We start from the raw sequence: 15,767 nt of genomic DNA, 5'->3' as shown, positions 1-15,767 counted from the left end.
ACGTGTCTGGGCATGCGCGTTCTAGTATAAACAGAAAGCATGCGTCTCGCTCTGCATTTGGTTATTGTTAGTCAGCAAACGCCAGTTAACAATGAACGCGATGGCAAAGAAAGCAAGACTGGTATTTTTGTGGACAGACGACGAGGTCGAGTTGTTACTAAACAAATGAATAACTGCACAATGGCGCCTAAAACAGACCATAGTGCAAACAACGCTCCCATTTCTGTCCATGTTGTTGTTTACAATGAAGGCTGGTCTGCTGTCTTCTGGTAGCGTTAAAGCCATGTGTTATAGTCATGTGATAGGGGCTTGACGAATAAGGGAAGGATACGCAATGACACAAAAGCCCCAATCAGGTAGCGAATCTCAGCAGCCCCGCCTCTGTTTTCAGATGTCTCCGTTTTCCCTCATCCACACTGAGACGGAGCAGCAGAGTTTTAGAATGAAAACAGCCTCTCCAGCGTTTCCAAAACGCTCCGTTTTCGGCGCTCGAAAACTCCGGCGTAGTGTGGACAGATGGCGTAACCGTAGCAAAACTTATGCCTTTTCAAACTAAAACACTTTAGTGCAAATGGGGCCTAAGTCAAGCAAAAACGAATAAACGAACAAGTATAAGCAGCTCAGCTTCATTTGCTCATTGGGTCACACTTTACAATAAGGTTCATTAGTTAAGGTTAATTAATGCATTTACTAACATGAACAAACAATGAACAACACATTTACGACTGTATTTGTTCATGTTAGTAAACGTTAGTTAATGAAAATACAGTTGTTCATTGTTAGTTCATGTTAACTCATGGTGCATTAACTAATGTTAACGAGCACGGACTTGGATGTTAATAATGCATAAGTAAATGTTCAATTATGATTAATAAATGCTGTACATGTGTTGTTCATGATTAGTTCATGTTAGTAAATGCATTAACCAATGAACCTTATTGTAAAGAGTTACCGTTACTTGTATCAATTAAAGCACTCATGTACTTTCATGTTGAATACAAAAAAGCTGCCTGCTTTAATAAAATAGTTCTGACATCATTTACGTGTCCGTCAAACCTGTTTGAGTTCTGTTGAATACAAAAGTAGATATTTTGAAGAATGTTGGAAATTGGTACTCATCGCCTTCCATAGTTTTTTTTCCCTACTATGGATGTCAATGGTATACAAGTATTACAATTTCACAGGAGGCCTAATCATGTTTTCTTGTGGCCTTTGGAGTGCATGGGAGATGCGTTTTACATTTTGAGCTGATCTGAAGAAACGTGAGCGCAGCAGTTGTTCACATGTGTGTGTGAGGTGAAGGGCAGCAGATGGTGGAGTGATTCTGCTTTCCCAGCGGCTCTAGGGCACTATACTGAATGATCTTTATCCCAGCAGGACCTCTGCTCTGGGGGATGAAACGCGCACATCAGACCCACATGATATCATACAACATCACTGTCAGACTTGCACCTGAAGTTTTTTTTTCCTCGCACAATAGCATGCTATACTCTATAAACAGACAAGACATCAGTCACATGCAAAGACAAAAAAAGTATGGACCATGTTATGGCTTAATTTCGCTCTGATCATTTTTGGGACGGCAACACGGTGGTGCAGTGGGTAGCGTTGTCGCCTAACAGCAAGAAGGTCGCTGGTTTGAGTCCCTGATGGGCCAGTTGGTATTTCAGTGTGGAGTTTGCATGTTTTCCCGAATTCCTCCGGGTGCTCCGGTTTCCCCCACAGTCCAAACACATGCGCTACATTGGATAAACTAAATTGACCGTAGTGTATATGTGTGTATAAGTGTGTATGGGTGTTTCCCAGTGTTGGGTTGCAGCTGGAAGGGAATCAGCTTGCGTAAAACATGTGCTGGAATTGTTGGTGGTTCATTCCACTGTGGCGAATCCTGATGAATAAAGGGACTGAGCATGAATGAATGTTTCTTTAAAGGTTTTGAATGTTAAAATAGGCGTCTTCTGGAAAAAAGGATTGGAAAGCACTGTTTTCAGTCACTTCAGGAGACCTGTAAGTGCACACTGGAAAGGGTCTGATAAATCAAGGAATAACCAGGAAGCGGCAGACAGCTGAAGCTGGACCACTTCAGAACACACTAAACCGCATCCTAGAAGAGGGATGGTGTCAGAGAACGAGGTTAAAGGAGATGGAGGGAGGAAGAAAGAGAGGGGGAAAACACTCACGGGCAGCGGAGAAGAAAAAGCAAGGAAAGAAGAGTGTGTGAGAGAGATAGATGAGGGCTGGCTCAAGGTACAGGACGATGTTGTGAATATTTGATGCTGATGGATCCATGTTCACTCCAGCGGAACAAACTGGATTGAAGCTCAACACACACACAAACACACACACACACACACACACACACACACACACACTCACACTCACATATACACACTTGCATACACAAAGACACACATACACACACACACACCCATACACTCATTCAATCACACAAACTCGCTCACCCTCACACACACACACACACACACACACACACACACACACACACACTAGCCTTTACATGCTTGCATACACAGACACACAAACTCACACACACTCCTACACTCACTCAATCACACACACACACTTATAAATACACACTTACATACACAGACACACATTTGCACTCTCTCACACACACAGACACTTACACACAGACACTTACACACACACACACACACACACACACACTAGCATTCACACACACTTACATACAGAAAGACAAACAAACAAACACACACACACACACACACACAAAGTCACACACACACAAAGTCACACACAGGTGCACTCACACACACTCACTTAATCTCGCACACACACACACACCTGCACTCACAAACACTCAATACACTCACGTACAAACTTACACTATCACATATACACACACACACACACACACACACACACCGTCACATACACACTCACAAACACACACACACACTTGCACTCACACAGACTCATAGACTCACCTGATCACACACAAACACACATACACAAACAAACTCACAAGCACATGCGCACACACAGACACACATAGACACTACATCACATACTGTACACAGACGCACACACACTTACATACACAAAGACACACACATACGCAAGCACGTGCACACACAAACTTACATACACAAAGACACACACACACACACACACACACACACAAGTACACACGCGCACACACACACACACACATATATACACTCACATACGCAAGCACGTGCGCACACACACACACACACACACTTACATAAACAAAAACACAAACATTCGCAAGCCCACGCACGCACACACATGCATACACAAAGACACACACATACACAAGCACACACACACACACAAACATAGTGCTGCTCAGGTGTAAGAATTTCATTTAGGATCAGGGCCATTTGCGGTTACACAAACGCTCATTTCTGCTTTCCCGAGCTCAATCTGCAGCAGCACACCTGTGTTCATCACTCTTCACCTGCCAACACTCTCTCTCTCTCTCACACACACACACACACACACACACACACACACACCTGTAATTTATATCTGTGAGAACTCCACCTGCTTCACTGTGACTTCAACACTTCTCGGCTCCTCATTTCACATTTATAACGTTCCCAATCGCTTTGACTAAATGGGCATGTTAAATGTTTCAACGCGTCTGTCTCTGACATGGAGGATCACACGTTGTGGGAAATATACATTTTCAGAATCAAACTCAAATTTACAGTGGTGTGAAAAAGTATTTGCCCCCTTACTGGTTTCTTAATTTCTGCATGTTTGTCACACTTTAATGTTTCAGATCATCAAAGCAATGTAAATATCAGGGCTGTGTAGTGAGCTCTAGCATTTAAATACATATGCACACTCTCACATACACAGGATGCTATCATACACCCTGCGCAATAAGGCACAAGACAAGTTTGGCACGATTTGCTGCTATTTTCAGACCAGCGCAGCTGTAAATTTCACGTTTTGCGCCAGATTGTTTATATAGCACTTTCATTTGTGCCACTTTGTGGACTCATGAGTGTGCTGGTCTCAGGGCCGGCGCGTCCATAGAGGCCATAGAGGCAGTATAGAGAGGGTGTTCATCCGCGACACCTCCCTTACCACCCGCGTCCTCAGTTATGTCCACGACACCTCCCTCACCACCCGCGTCCTCAAATATATTCGCACATAGGGCGACAGAATTGAGGTCCGCGACACCCGCGCGTCCTCAGTTATATCCGCGCATAGTGCGCTGGAAAAGAGGTCCGCGACACCTCACTTCATTTTCATAACCGGTCACTTTCGTTTTCACATTGGGGTTGAGGGCGGCATGATCGTCCTCTGCCTAGAGCGGCAGTTCAGCTTGCTCCGGCCCTGGCTGGTCTGAAAAGAAGGTGTGTTAAGGCGCATTGTTGGTGTGTTGATATTAAGGAAATGAAATAGATCACACCATTGACCAACTGAAAGCTGGTCTAAGGTCCAGCGCAGAGCACATTAGTTATGCTCCAAGTGCTTACATGTTGCTTGAAACACACAGGATATACAGCAACACACAAATATCTTTACAGATAAAAATAATTAAAGGATTAAAACAAATCCAAAATTATTATTTTCTACATAAATATAAAACCACCGCCTCCGTGTCTTCTTCACCTCTTTTCCAGTTTATTCATGACAATTTGCATTTGCATAATGTCATTATTATTAGCAGTATTATTTATTATATGAATATTTATATTTGTTTTAATGAAAACAAGCTTAGATTTGTCCACCTGTGGGGTTTTGCAGACATCTGCATCACCATATGGGGCATAAGAACAGGAGGGGTTTGGATATAACTCACTTTATTGACCACACTTCATTATTATTGCTCATTTACTCATTTGCTGGAAATTAGAACTGAATTTAGAAATAATTTTAAAACAAATCTTTGTGTTGAACAAATGAAAGCAAATATGTAGGCTAATGAATGTCTTTAGTGGAGTGTACAACACCGTTTCCTTATGCCAGAAAGTAAAGGAGTAAAGAGTAAAAGAGAAAGTAAAGAGGCTGAATGGAGGAGGCTCGTTCTTTATCCTCGCGCTGCAGATGCTCTGTTTAACTATTTTCTCTCTAGTGAAGTGTTCAGTTTTTCCACTTACAAATTCCACCATGTAAATAGCAAATGCGCTAAGGCAACTGACTTGAAGGGAATGAGAGATGAGACTCTGATTGTTTTAATGTACGTTATGCTCAAACACACCTAGAACTCATTAAGAGAATAAGCCAAGTAATGCTCAAGTAGCCAAGCCAAGTAGAGCCACTTAGGCAGAGCTGAGCTCCAGGAAGGGGGAGCTTGAGCTCCAGCTCCTCCTTCCTTGCACTTCTACAAGCGATGTGGGGTGGGTGTACGCATTAAAACAGCTTATATGAGGAGGAGTTGGAGCTCGCTGGAGCTCAAGTGGCTCTGCAGCGAGCAGTGTCTCAAATAAGCTCAACCCTGTTAGACCATGCGCCACGGCGCAGAGTGTATTTATCCTTCCTTAAAACAGCAAAAGTGTATTCAGACACGGCCTTAATGCTTTTGCGAAATGCACTAGAGACTTTGCACCCAGATTGTTAAAAAACTCACATGCAATATGACACGCACAAACTCCCCCACACATGCAGTTACAGTACACACAAGCTTACATACACAATCACACTCGCACTCACTCACAATTTTTTACACACTCAATTGAAAAATATATTGCTTAAGGAGGCTAATACAGATTTTTTTTTCAATTGTTCACACACAATTTTGAATATCGGGTTCTTATTTTCAAAACATAATCACAATTATTCAAACAGCACACTCAATTTGCAGAATTCATAGCTTGTTTGCAAAATGGCACACTTCAGTCAAAATATAGACACAAGCTGCGTCCCAAATGGCACACTATGCACTCATGCACTATGTACTTATGCACTTACTCACTCAACAGCATAGTATATGTTTGTAGTGTCGTCCCAATAGGAACATTTTTTACTAAACGTAAATTCAAACCGTTTTTCTGATGACGTTTGACTGTTGCCAAATCAGTGAAATAAACGACCGAATTATCAAATAATACCTGCCGTGAGTATAACCACATTCACCATCAGAAGGCGCTGTAATCACTCTCGTAGAAGAATTTTGCTTTCACCATCCAAAATAAATAAAGTTATCCAACATGTGCGCTCGATAGCTCTGCCCCTTCCGCTACATAAGCAAACCTGTGGTCATTGAGTGCGTGAAGTGTCCATCATTACACACTTCATTTTAGCGGCTGAATGAGTGCATCATCCGGGTAATTAAAGTGCACTTATTATTTTTAGAGTTTTCAGTGTGAACGCACTACTTGCACTACTTATACTACAAAATGGCGTAGAATAGTGCATAAGTATGCGATTTGGGACGCAGCTACATATTTGTAAAAATGCTATTAGTTTGGATTTAACCAACACAGTCCTCAATGATCAGACACTATTGAAGACAGTTTCACACTGCTGTGATGAATAAAAAACACATTTGTAAAAAAAAAAAAAAAAAAAAAAAACTAATTTTAGGAAATAGCATGTGCTAGATTTTTTGCCAGACATTATGCAAGGGATCATTTCGGTGACAAAACAAAATAGTGACCAACCCAGAACATTCTTTATGATTAGTTTGAGATATAGGGAGAATGTACACCAATAGGCCCACTATAAACTCATCAAGCACTGCACAACACTGTTGCTGCAGACTGAATATTTCAAGTATTTATTTCAATTCAAGAAATACAGTATTTCTGCTGAGATTTGATTGAGCTCTTTGTCCAGTTCTGATCAGTGTCAGTCCATGGTTGATAATATGGTCAATAAGTGTTGCATGGATTTCTTGAGTCAAAATTGGTTTTCGTCTTCTTTGTTCAGGTTCTATCAACTCTAAGTCCTTCGCTACCTCTTCCTCTACCTCCTCTTCCTCCTTCTCCTCTTCAAGCTCCCCCTCTCATTCTCACTCTTCTTCTAGCTCATTCCATTTTTGATGAATACAGGTGAACTCACCTGCTGCCTTTTATAGCACACCCGAGTGCTGCGTTTTCAAATTAGCACATGAGTGCTTCCATGCTTTGTGGATGTGTTTGTCCAATTCGTTCATTAGCATGGTCATTGGCTTTGTAATGGCAATGAAGTAACCTCACAATCCTTATTGGTGTCTAAGGTGTTGAAATGTGTCTAGAGTTTTACAAATCACTGTGTGTAATGTTTTGCAAAAAGAGTGAAGGAGACATTGTGTGTAATGTTGTGCAAATCTGTGGCGATGTTTTGCTCCTTAGAGTATAATTTTGCAAATTGTGTGGAAATTTTTATTTTGGAGTGTAAACAATCGTAAAAAATGTAATATTGAGCTTAAAATGGCTTTTAAAAAGGTAAAAACTGCTTTTATTCTAGCCAAAATAAAACAAATAACACTTCCTCCAGAAGAAAAAATATAGGAAATTCTGTGAAAAATTCCTTGCTTTGTTAAACATCATTTGGGAAATATTTAAACGGAAAAAAAAAATCACAGAAGGGCAAATAATTGTCACTTCTACTGTAAATATACTAAATATATTAAAGCTATTAATAATTAAAATCTAATCTTTGTGTGTTTCAGGTGTAAATGTAATCTCCACTCGTCTCAGTGTGTTTATATGGACGGCAACTTACAGTGTCAGTGTGAACACAACACCACCGGCCAGGACTGCCAGCGCTGCAAAAAAGGATATAAAGCCAAGACCTGGAAACCAGGATCGTATTTACCAACTCCGAACGGATCCCCAAACACATGTGAGTAAAATACACAGGAAGATATTTACATATAACTTACATTGAGAGACAAATCACTGATTATAAGGGATTGCTCCTGATAGCAATGCTTGAAGAAATGCATTGCAAAAAAAAGTCACAAAAATACAATTGCGATTTTGAATTGATTTGACTTTAAAATAATAAATAAAAAAGCTAAATTGCAAAACAAACTCTTAGTTCTGTCATATTTTACATTTTCATTTTCTTATTCATTTTTTTACTTGCACTAATATGCATTCACCGGCCACTTTATTAGGTACACCTTACTTGTACCTGGTTGGACTCCCTTTTTTATTATTAGCCCCCTGAATTATTAGCCCTGGATTATTTTTTTCCCCAGTTTCTGTTTAACGGAGAGAAGATTTTTTCAACACATTTCTAAACATAATAGTTTTAATAACTCATTTCTAATAACTGATTTATTCTTTCTTTGCCATGATGACAGTAAATGATATTTGACCAGATATTTTTCAAGACACTTCTATAGGCAAGGGAAGGCAAGTTTATTTATATAGCACATTTCATACACAATGGCAATTCAAAGTGCTTTACATAAACAAGAATAAAAGAAACAAGTAAAATAAAAATAAAAACAAATAATAAGCTATACAGCTTAAACTGACATTTAAAGGCTTAACTAGGTTAATTGGGTTAACTAGGCAGGTTAGGGTAATTAGGCAAGATGTAAAATGATGGTTTGCCCTATAGACTATCGAAAAAATATATATTTTAAAGGGGCTAATAATTTTGACCTTAAAATGGCTTTTAAAAAAATAAGAAAAAATATTATCAGACATACTGTGAACATTTCCTTGCTCTGTTAAACATCATTCGGGAAATATTTAACAAAAATAATTCAAAGGGGGGCTAATAATTCTGACTTCAACTGTATATGTATATATTTAATTGTATTACAATTATTTAAATCATATCATATTTTATTAAATCTGAAATGACACATGTTAAACTACTTTTTTACTGGAGATGAAATGCTGCAATAGAGACACATATCTTGGAATTGTGAGATAAAAGTTGCAATAATGATCCTTTATTTATTCCATGGTGGAGATGAGCTGCAATAGATTTCACACAGACCAAATCCATTCAATAATATTCTATTCTACTCTAAAATAGAATTCATTAAAGAAAAACATCTGAACTCCTCCAGCAGCGCAGGACTCGCCACAGTGAAATTCCCCTCATTATTTTTGTGAGCCGAGAATTCCTGGAGCAGAATTCCTCCGAGCTTCAGAGATCTTTACACTCCGACACACACAGTGAAAGCAGACGGACGCGCGGATCTCATTTATCCCTCAACATTCGGACAAAACGATCAGGAGGGACTCGCCTGTGAGCTCAAAAACCGGAGATGAAACAAAAGCCAGACAAAAGAAAGAGAGAAAAAGAAGAGGCACATGAGGACACCAGGAAAAGTGGATAAAACGAAAATGAACACCAATTTCATTTTTTCCTCCCTTCAGTACAGTATCCAAAGGGAGATCCTCTGGAACACAACATGCCTCCATTTTACCAGCAGCACTCATGATAAAATAATAATCTAGGGCAGTGCAAACACACACACACACAGATGAAGTGAACAGACTGCAGATCTCAACTCACTTCACTTCCAGAGCCGAGCGCTGCAGAGCCTTTTAGACTTCACAGAGCTGTCAGCTCACAGTAAGATCAAGACTGGCCAATTCCCAGAGAACAGAGGAGGAGAGACGCACACACACACACACACACACACACACACACACACACACACACACACACACACACACACACGCGCACACACACCTCCGCAGAGAAACCCTCCCGAATCTGCTCCAATCACTGGCTGAACGACAAACCCTAGATCTGATCCAAATCCTAGTGAGCCTCCTACCTAGATAGCATTTAAAGACTTATTTATGCATCTTTGCCTCTTTTTAGGGGGTAAAAATGGCCCAGAATATATTCATGCCTTACATTTTTAGACAACTTTTAAATGTTATATAATTAATAATGAAATGTGTAATAATTACAATATAATAACAATAATATTAATAATAATAATAATAATAATATGAGGCGACTCGGTGGTTCGAGCCTCGGCCGGGTCAGTTGGCGTTTCTGTGTGGAGTTTGCATGTTCTCCCTGCGTTCGTGTGGGTTTCCTCCGGGTGCTCTGGTTTCCCCCACAGTCCAAACTCATGTGATACAGGTGAATTGGGCAAGCTAAAATTGTCCGTAGTGTATGAGTGTGTATGGATGTTTCCCAGAGATGGGTTGCAGCTGTAAGGGCATCCGCTGTGTAAAAACATTTGCTGGATTGGTTGGCGGTTCATTCCGCTGTGGCGACCCCAGACTAAAGCTGCAGTCACACTAGAGTTTGTGTGTGCGAAATTGCGGAGCTGCGAAAGAGGCGGGATTAAACAAGATGATTAGACATGAAAAAAGCGAGCGATTGCGCCATGTTTTAAATTTCTGTCCAGAGAGGTCATGTTTTGATCCTCGATTGGTCTCACGCAGTCTAGTGATGCGATTTCGCAGGTCAGAGTTCACCAAGCTTGAATTTTGCACCGCAGCAATCTGCGAAACTTGACGCATGACCTCGTGTTTCCGGTCTGATGCATTCACGTGCGTATGAATACAAGTCTATGGAAAAAAAAAAAGCCCAGTGTGACCACAGCTTAATAAAGGGACTAAGCGGAAAAGAAAATGAATGGATGGATAATAATACTAGGGCGTCACGGTGGTGCAGTAGGTAGCACAATCTCCTCACTGCAAGGTTCTGGTTCAAGTCCCGACTAGGTCAGTTGGCATTTTTGTGTGGCGATCGCGTGTTCTCCCCATGTTGGCGTGGGTTCCTCCGGGTGCTCCGGTTTCCCCCACAGTCCAAAGACATGTGGTATAAGTGAATTGAATAAGCTAAATTGTCTGTAGTGTATGTGTGTGAATGAGTGTGTATGGATGTTTCCCAGTGATCTGTTGCAGCTGGAAGGGCATCCGCAGTGTAAAACATATGCTGGATAAGTTGGCGGTTCATTCCGCTGTGGCAACCCTAGATTAATAAAGGGACTAAGCAGAAAAGAAAATGAATGAATGAATGAATGAAGGATATTTTTGACTTTTACAATGTATTTTTAGCTATTTTCAAAAATATACATTTAATGAATAATAATAATAATAATTATAATAATAGAAATAATAATTGTTTAATTGTATCATTATAATTATTAAAGGTTTAATTGTATTATGTTAGTTTTATGTGTTAGTTATTGTGATGTTATTTTAATATGTTGATTTTAAAATGATTAATTTTTTAAATGTAGGGGGTAAAAAAGGGCCATAATATAATGCATTACATTTTCATTCACTTTTTTACTGTTTTATAAATAATAATATGTGCTTATGTGTTAGTTATTGTGTTGTAACTTTAATATTTTGATTTTAAAATGATAAAATAAATAATAATTAAATATTTTTTGTCATCTATGACAATCTTAACTTTAGAGGTAAACAAATCAAGAAGAGAATCAACAGAGTCTGCAGATATACTTGGTGCTAGCGATATGGCCTTTATAAACAGCTCACTGGTGTTCTCATTTATGAATCTCTTTCTGACAGAGACAGATCTGTCTTTGATAGCTGGAATGATCAATAAATCAAAGAAAATACAGAAATGATCAGATCATGCAACATCCTTAACAACAGTCGATGAAATGTGTAAACCCTTAGTTATAAGTAGATCAAGAGTTTGTCCACGATTGTGTTTGGGTCCTTGAACGTGCTGAGTCAGATCAAAAGTATTAAAACTATCATCAAATCTTTTACAGCATTGATTTCTGGATTATCAATGTGAATATTAAAATCCCCAGCAATACTAAAATTGTCAAGTTCAGAGGTTACTATTGATAACAGCTCTGTAAAGACGGTAATTCCCCTCTTGTTAGTAAAGCTATACTCCAGACAGTTTGTAGAATCGATGCTGATCTTCAAGCTGTGTTTTTGAGCGCTGTGCTGATGGGCTCGAGTTAAAATTAGGATATAAAATATAAAAGCAAGAATGCAAAGAGCGGAGCAGTAGGCAAAGACGTCCGAACAGTAGCAAAGCAGGAAGTGCTATTTATTTATTTATTTATTAATTAACAAATAAATAAATAATTACAAAATTAAAACCAATTAGCAAATAAATAGATTAACAATTAAATAAACATAAATAAAAACAAATAAGCAAAAAATATAAATTAACAAATAAATAAAGTAACAAATAATTAAATACATTTACAATTAAATTAACTAACAAATAAATTAATAAAAACAAATAAATTAACAAATAAATAAATTTATTAATTAAACAGATAAACAAATAAAAATGTTATATTTCCTTAATATCTATTTAAACCAATAATAAATAAAATGGTGGTTAGTATGTTATGTATGTTTTGTTGGGTTTATTATAAATTAAAGCATTCCACTTGTAGAGCATTAATTATTTATTATTCTACCTCTGTTTGGACAGAATCTTTGGCAAAAAGTCCATAATACCTGATTAAAACTGCTGTTTGATTATGTCTATAATTTATTTACAATGTTTTTTAAAGCCAACATGAACTCGATATTGAAAATTCTTTTTTTTCAGTCAATGTTGTGGCATTTATTAGAAATGCATGTAAAGCATTAATTATGGACTGTTCTGCCTTGATTTAGCCAGATTGGACAAAAAAAGGCCAGAATACCCAAATGCATTGCAACAAGTGTAGAGAAAATGATAAAAACAGCTATTTGATTGTTTTATAAATATATAAACTTAGAATATTTAATAAATGCTTAATATAAAAAATTTTTAAAAATGAAATAAAAATGGACAAATCCAAATTTTAGCATGGAATGTTGCAACGTTTGTTACAGATAAATGCATTTAATGTGTAAAGCACTATTTATTTATTATGCTGGCTTTATTTGCAAAATATTATTTATTTATTTCCCTTCAGCTTAGTCCCTTAATTCATCTTGGGTCGCCACAGCACAATGAACCACCAACTTATCCGGCATATGTTTCACACAGCCGATGCCTACCCAGCTGCAACCCAGTATTGGGAAACACTCATACACACTCATTTCCACTCATACATTACAGCCAATTTAATTTATCCAATTCCCCTATAGCGCATGTGTTTGGACTGTGGGGGAAACCAGAGCACCCGGAGGAAACCCACACCAACACTAGGAGAATATGCAAACTCCACACAGAATTGCCAACTGACCCAGCTGGGACTCGAACCAGCAACCTTCTTGCTGTGAGGCGATAGTTCTAACCACTGAACAATCATGTCACGCCATTTGGAAAATATTAATTAAAAATAATTAATACTGCTGTTTGATTGTATAATTTAATATATGCATACAAATATGGTTATTAAGTTGACATTAAATCAACACTGACAATTTTTATTTTTCATGTCCCATGTTGAATAATTGTTTCATTAATATTCACATAGCATTACATTTTTTATTCACATTAATCTGCATTTTGTTCTTATTAACTCATTACTTGAGGTTAACAGATTACTTTGAGAATATATATACAGTATATACCTACCGGCCATTTTATTAAGTACATCTTACTAGTACCATCATGGACCCCCTTTTGCCTTCAGAACTGCCTTAATCCTTCATGGCGTAGATTTAACAAGCTACTGGAACTATTCCTCAGAGATTTTGCTCCATATTGACATGATAGCATCACACAGTTGCTGCAGATTTGTCGGCTGCACATCCATGATGTGAATCACCCGTTCCACAACATCCCAAAGGTGCTCTATTGCATTGAGTTCTGGTGACTGTGGAGGCCATTTGAGTACAGTGAACTCATTGTCACATGAAGAAACCAGTCTGAGATGATTCACACTTTATGACATGACGTGTTATCCTGCTGGAAGTAGCCATCAGAAGATGAGTGGACATGGTGAGCAACAATACTCAGGTAGGCTGTGGTGTTGACACGATGGTCAGTTGGTACTAATGGACCCAAAGTGTGCAAAGAAAATATCCCCCACACCATTACACCACCACCAGCAGTCTGAACTATTGATACAAGGCAGGATGGATCCATGCTTTCATGTTGTTGATGCCAAATTCTGACCCGACCATCCAAATGTGGCAGCAGAAATCAATGTTCATATTTTCAATTGTCAAATTTTTTTCAAATATTATTTTCTGACCCTAAAAACAAACAAAAATATATATTTAAACTTAATTTTAACAAATTAACAAATAAATAAACAAATTAAAAATAAATAAATAAACTTACTAACAAATTAATTAATTAACAAATTAACAAATAAATAAACAAATTAAAAATAAATAAATAAACTTACTAACAAATAAATTAATTAACAAATTAACAAATAAATAAATTAACAAATAAATAAATTAACAAATAAAAATAAAAAATAAAATAAATAATTAACAAATAAATAATTACAAAATTAAAACCAATTAACAAATAAATAGATCAACAAATAAATAAACATATAGATAAAAACAAATAAGCAAAATTATACAAATATAAATTAACAAATAAATAAATAAAGTAACAAATAATTAAATACATTTACAAATAAATTAACAAACAAATAAGTTAATTTATAAAATAAATTAATAAAAAAAACTAATAAATTAAATGGTGAGCCTGTGTGAATTGTAGCCACAGTTTCCAGTTTTTAGCTGACAGGAGTGGCACCCGGTGTGGTCTTCTGCTGCTGTAGCCCATCCGCCTCAAGGTTGGACGTGTTGTGTGTTCAGAGATGCTCTTCTGCAGACCTCGGTTGTAACGAGTGCTTATTTGAGTTACTGTTGCCTTTCTATTAGCTGGAACCAGTCTGGCCATTCTCCTCTGACCTCTGGCATCAACAAGGCATTTGCACAAACAGAACTGCCGCTCACTGGATATTTTCTCTTTTTCTCAAATTTGCGTTAAGAGCAGTTGGACAGGTGTACCTAATAAAGTGGCCGGTCAGTGTATATATAAATGTTTATATATATATATATATAAAAATGTTTATATATATATATATATATATATATATATATATATATATATATATATATATATATATATATATATACACATACATATAAAATTTTACTATACTATATATGGATTATAAAAACACTTTCCCTTATGGAATAAAAAAGATGGCAGCATTAATATTTAAATCAAATGTCTTGAATTATTTATACTGGATATGACACTAATAGGGGAAGCCTGTGTGTTATTTATGTCTCTGATGTCGAATGTTCCAAATCAGTCACTCATGATGTTCCCTTTCAGAGAGAATGTGCCCTTAGTAGGCAGCTGTCTATGTAGAAAGCTTTTGGATGAGCACTAATACAACAAACTCTCTCTTTCTGTGTGTGTTTCAGGTTCTCAGGCATTGGCTGGTTCTTCTTCTGGTTCCAGTAAGTACAGAAACTTCAGCAGAAAAGTCCCTCTCGCTCTCTTTCTCTCTAACTCTCTAAAATGTCAGTCATCCCTCGCTCGCTCTCTCTCTCTCTGCATTGTCTCTGCGCTACATCCCTCGTTATGTCTTCTTCATTTTTCATGGGCCGCTTTCATCATCGTCAAACCACTGAATCTGAACGCAATTCAGCCGAACATCAGAGAGCAGCAGAAAGACAGATAGAGAAGGAGAGACGGAGGAAGAACAGAGAGAACAGGAAAGATGACGGAGATCCTTAGGGTTCAAAGAGAATAAGAGGAATTAATGATTCACTTTGAGGACACGCCTACAGTCTTTCACACTCACACACACAGGCACAGTTGTACACACCTACAAATGCTCAGCATACATGAGTACACCCCTCACAGATCTCCGTTTTCACATTCATATTTGCTACAGGAAGCTTTACATTAATATATTTGTGCACTTACGTTAGATTAGTTGGTACCAAGACTAAGTCTGGAAC

The 15,767-nt window shown here is 37.7% G+C and overlaps 1 protein-coding gene and 1 long non-coding RNA gene across 4 annotated transcripts in view; one reads left to right on the top strand and one right to left on the bottom strand.

Annotated features, from left to right (window-relative positions):
- The window catches only part of LOC147838706 (uncharacterized), a 129,406-nt gene that overhangs the window by 60,186 nt on the left and 53,453 nt on the right, over nt 1-15,767 (bottom strand). The window lies entirely within an intron of this gene.
- The window catches only part of ntng2b (netrin g2b), a 146,448-nt gene that overhangs the window by 81,554 nt on the left and 49,127 nt on the right, over nt 1-15,767 (top strand). For both annotated transcript variants that reach the window (XM_087300460.1, XM_087300459.1), the window contains exons 4-5: nt 7,619-7,791; nt 15,225-15,260. In XM_087300460.1, the coding sequence (XP_087156586.1) occupies nt 7,619-7,791; nt 15,225-15,260 (209 nt within the window). The remainder of the gene's footprint in view (nt 1-7,618; nt 7,792-15,224; nt 15,261-15,767) is intronic.

Source organism: Danio rerio, chromosome 21 (assembly GCF_052040795.2).
Source record: "Danio rerio strain M-AB ecotype USA chromosome 21, GRCz13ab, whole genome shotgun sequence".
Lineage (NCBI taxonomy): Eukaryota > Metazoa > Chordata > Actinopteri > Cypriniformes > Danionidae > Danio > Danio rerio.
Note: the sequence above shows the minus strand (reverse complement) of the source record. Positions and strands in the feature narration are given on the sequence as shown.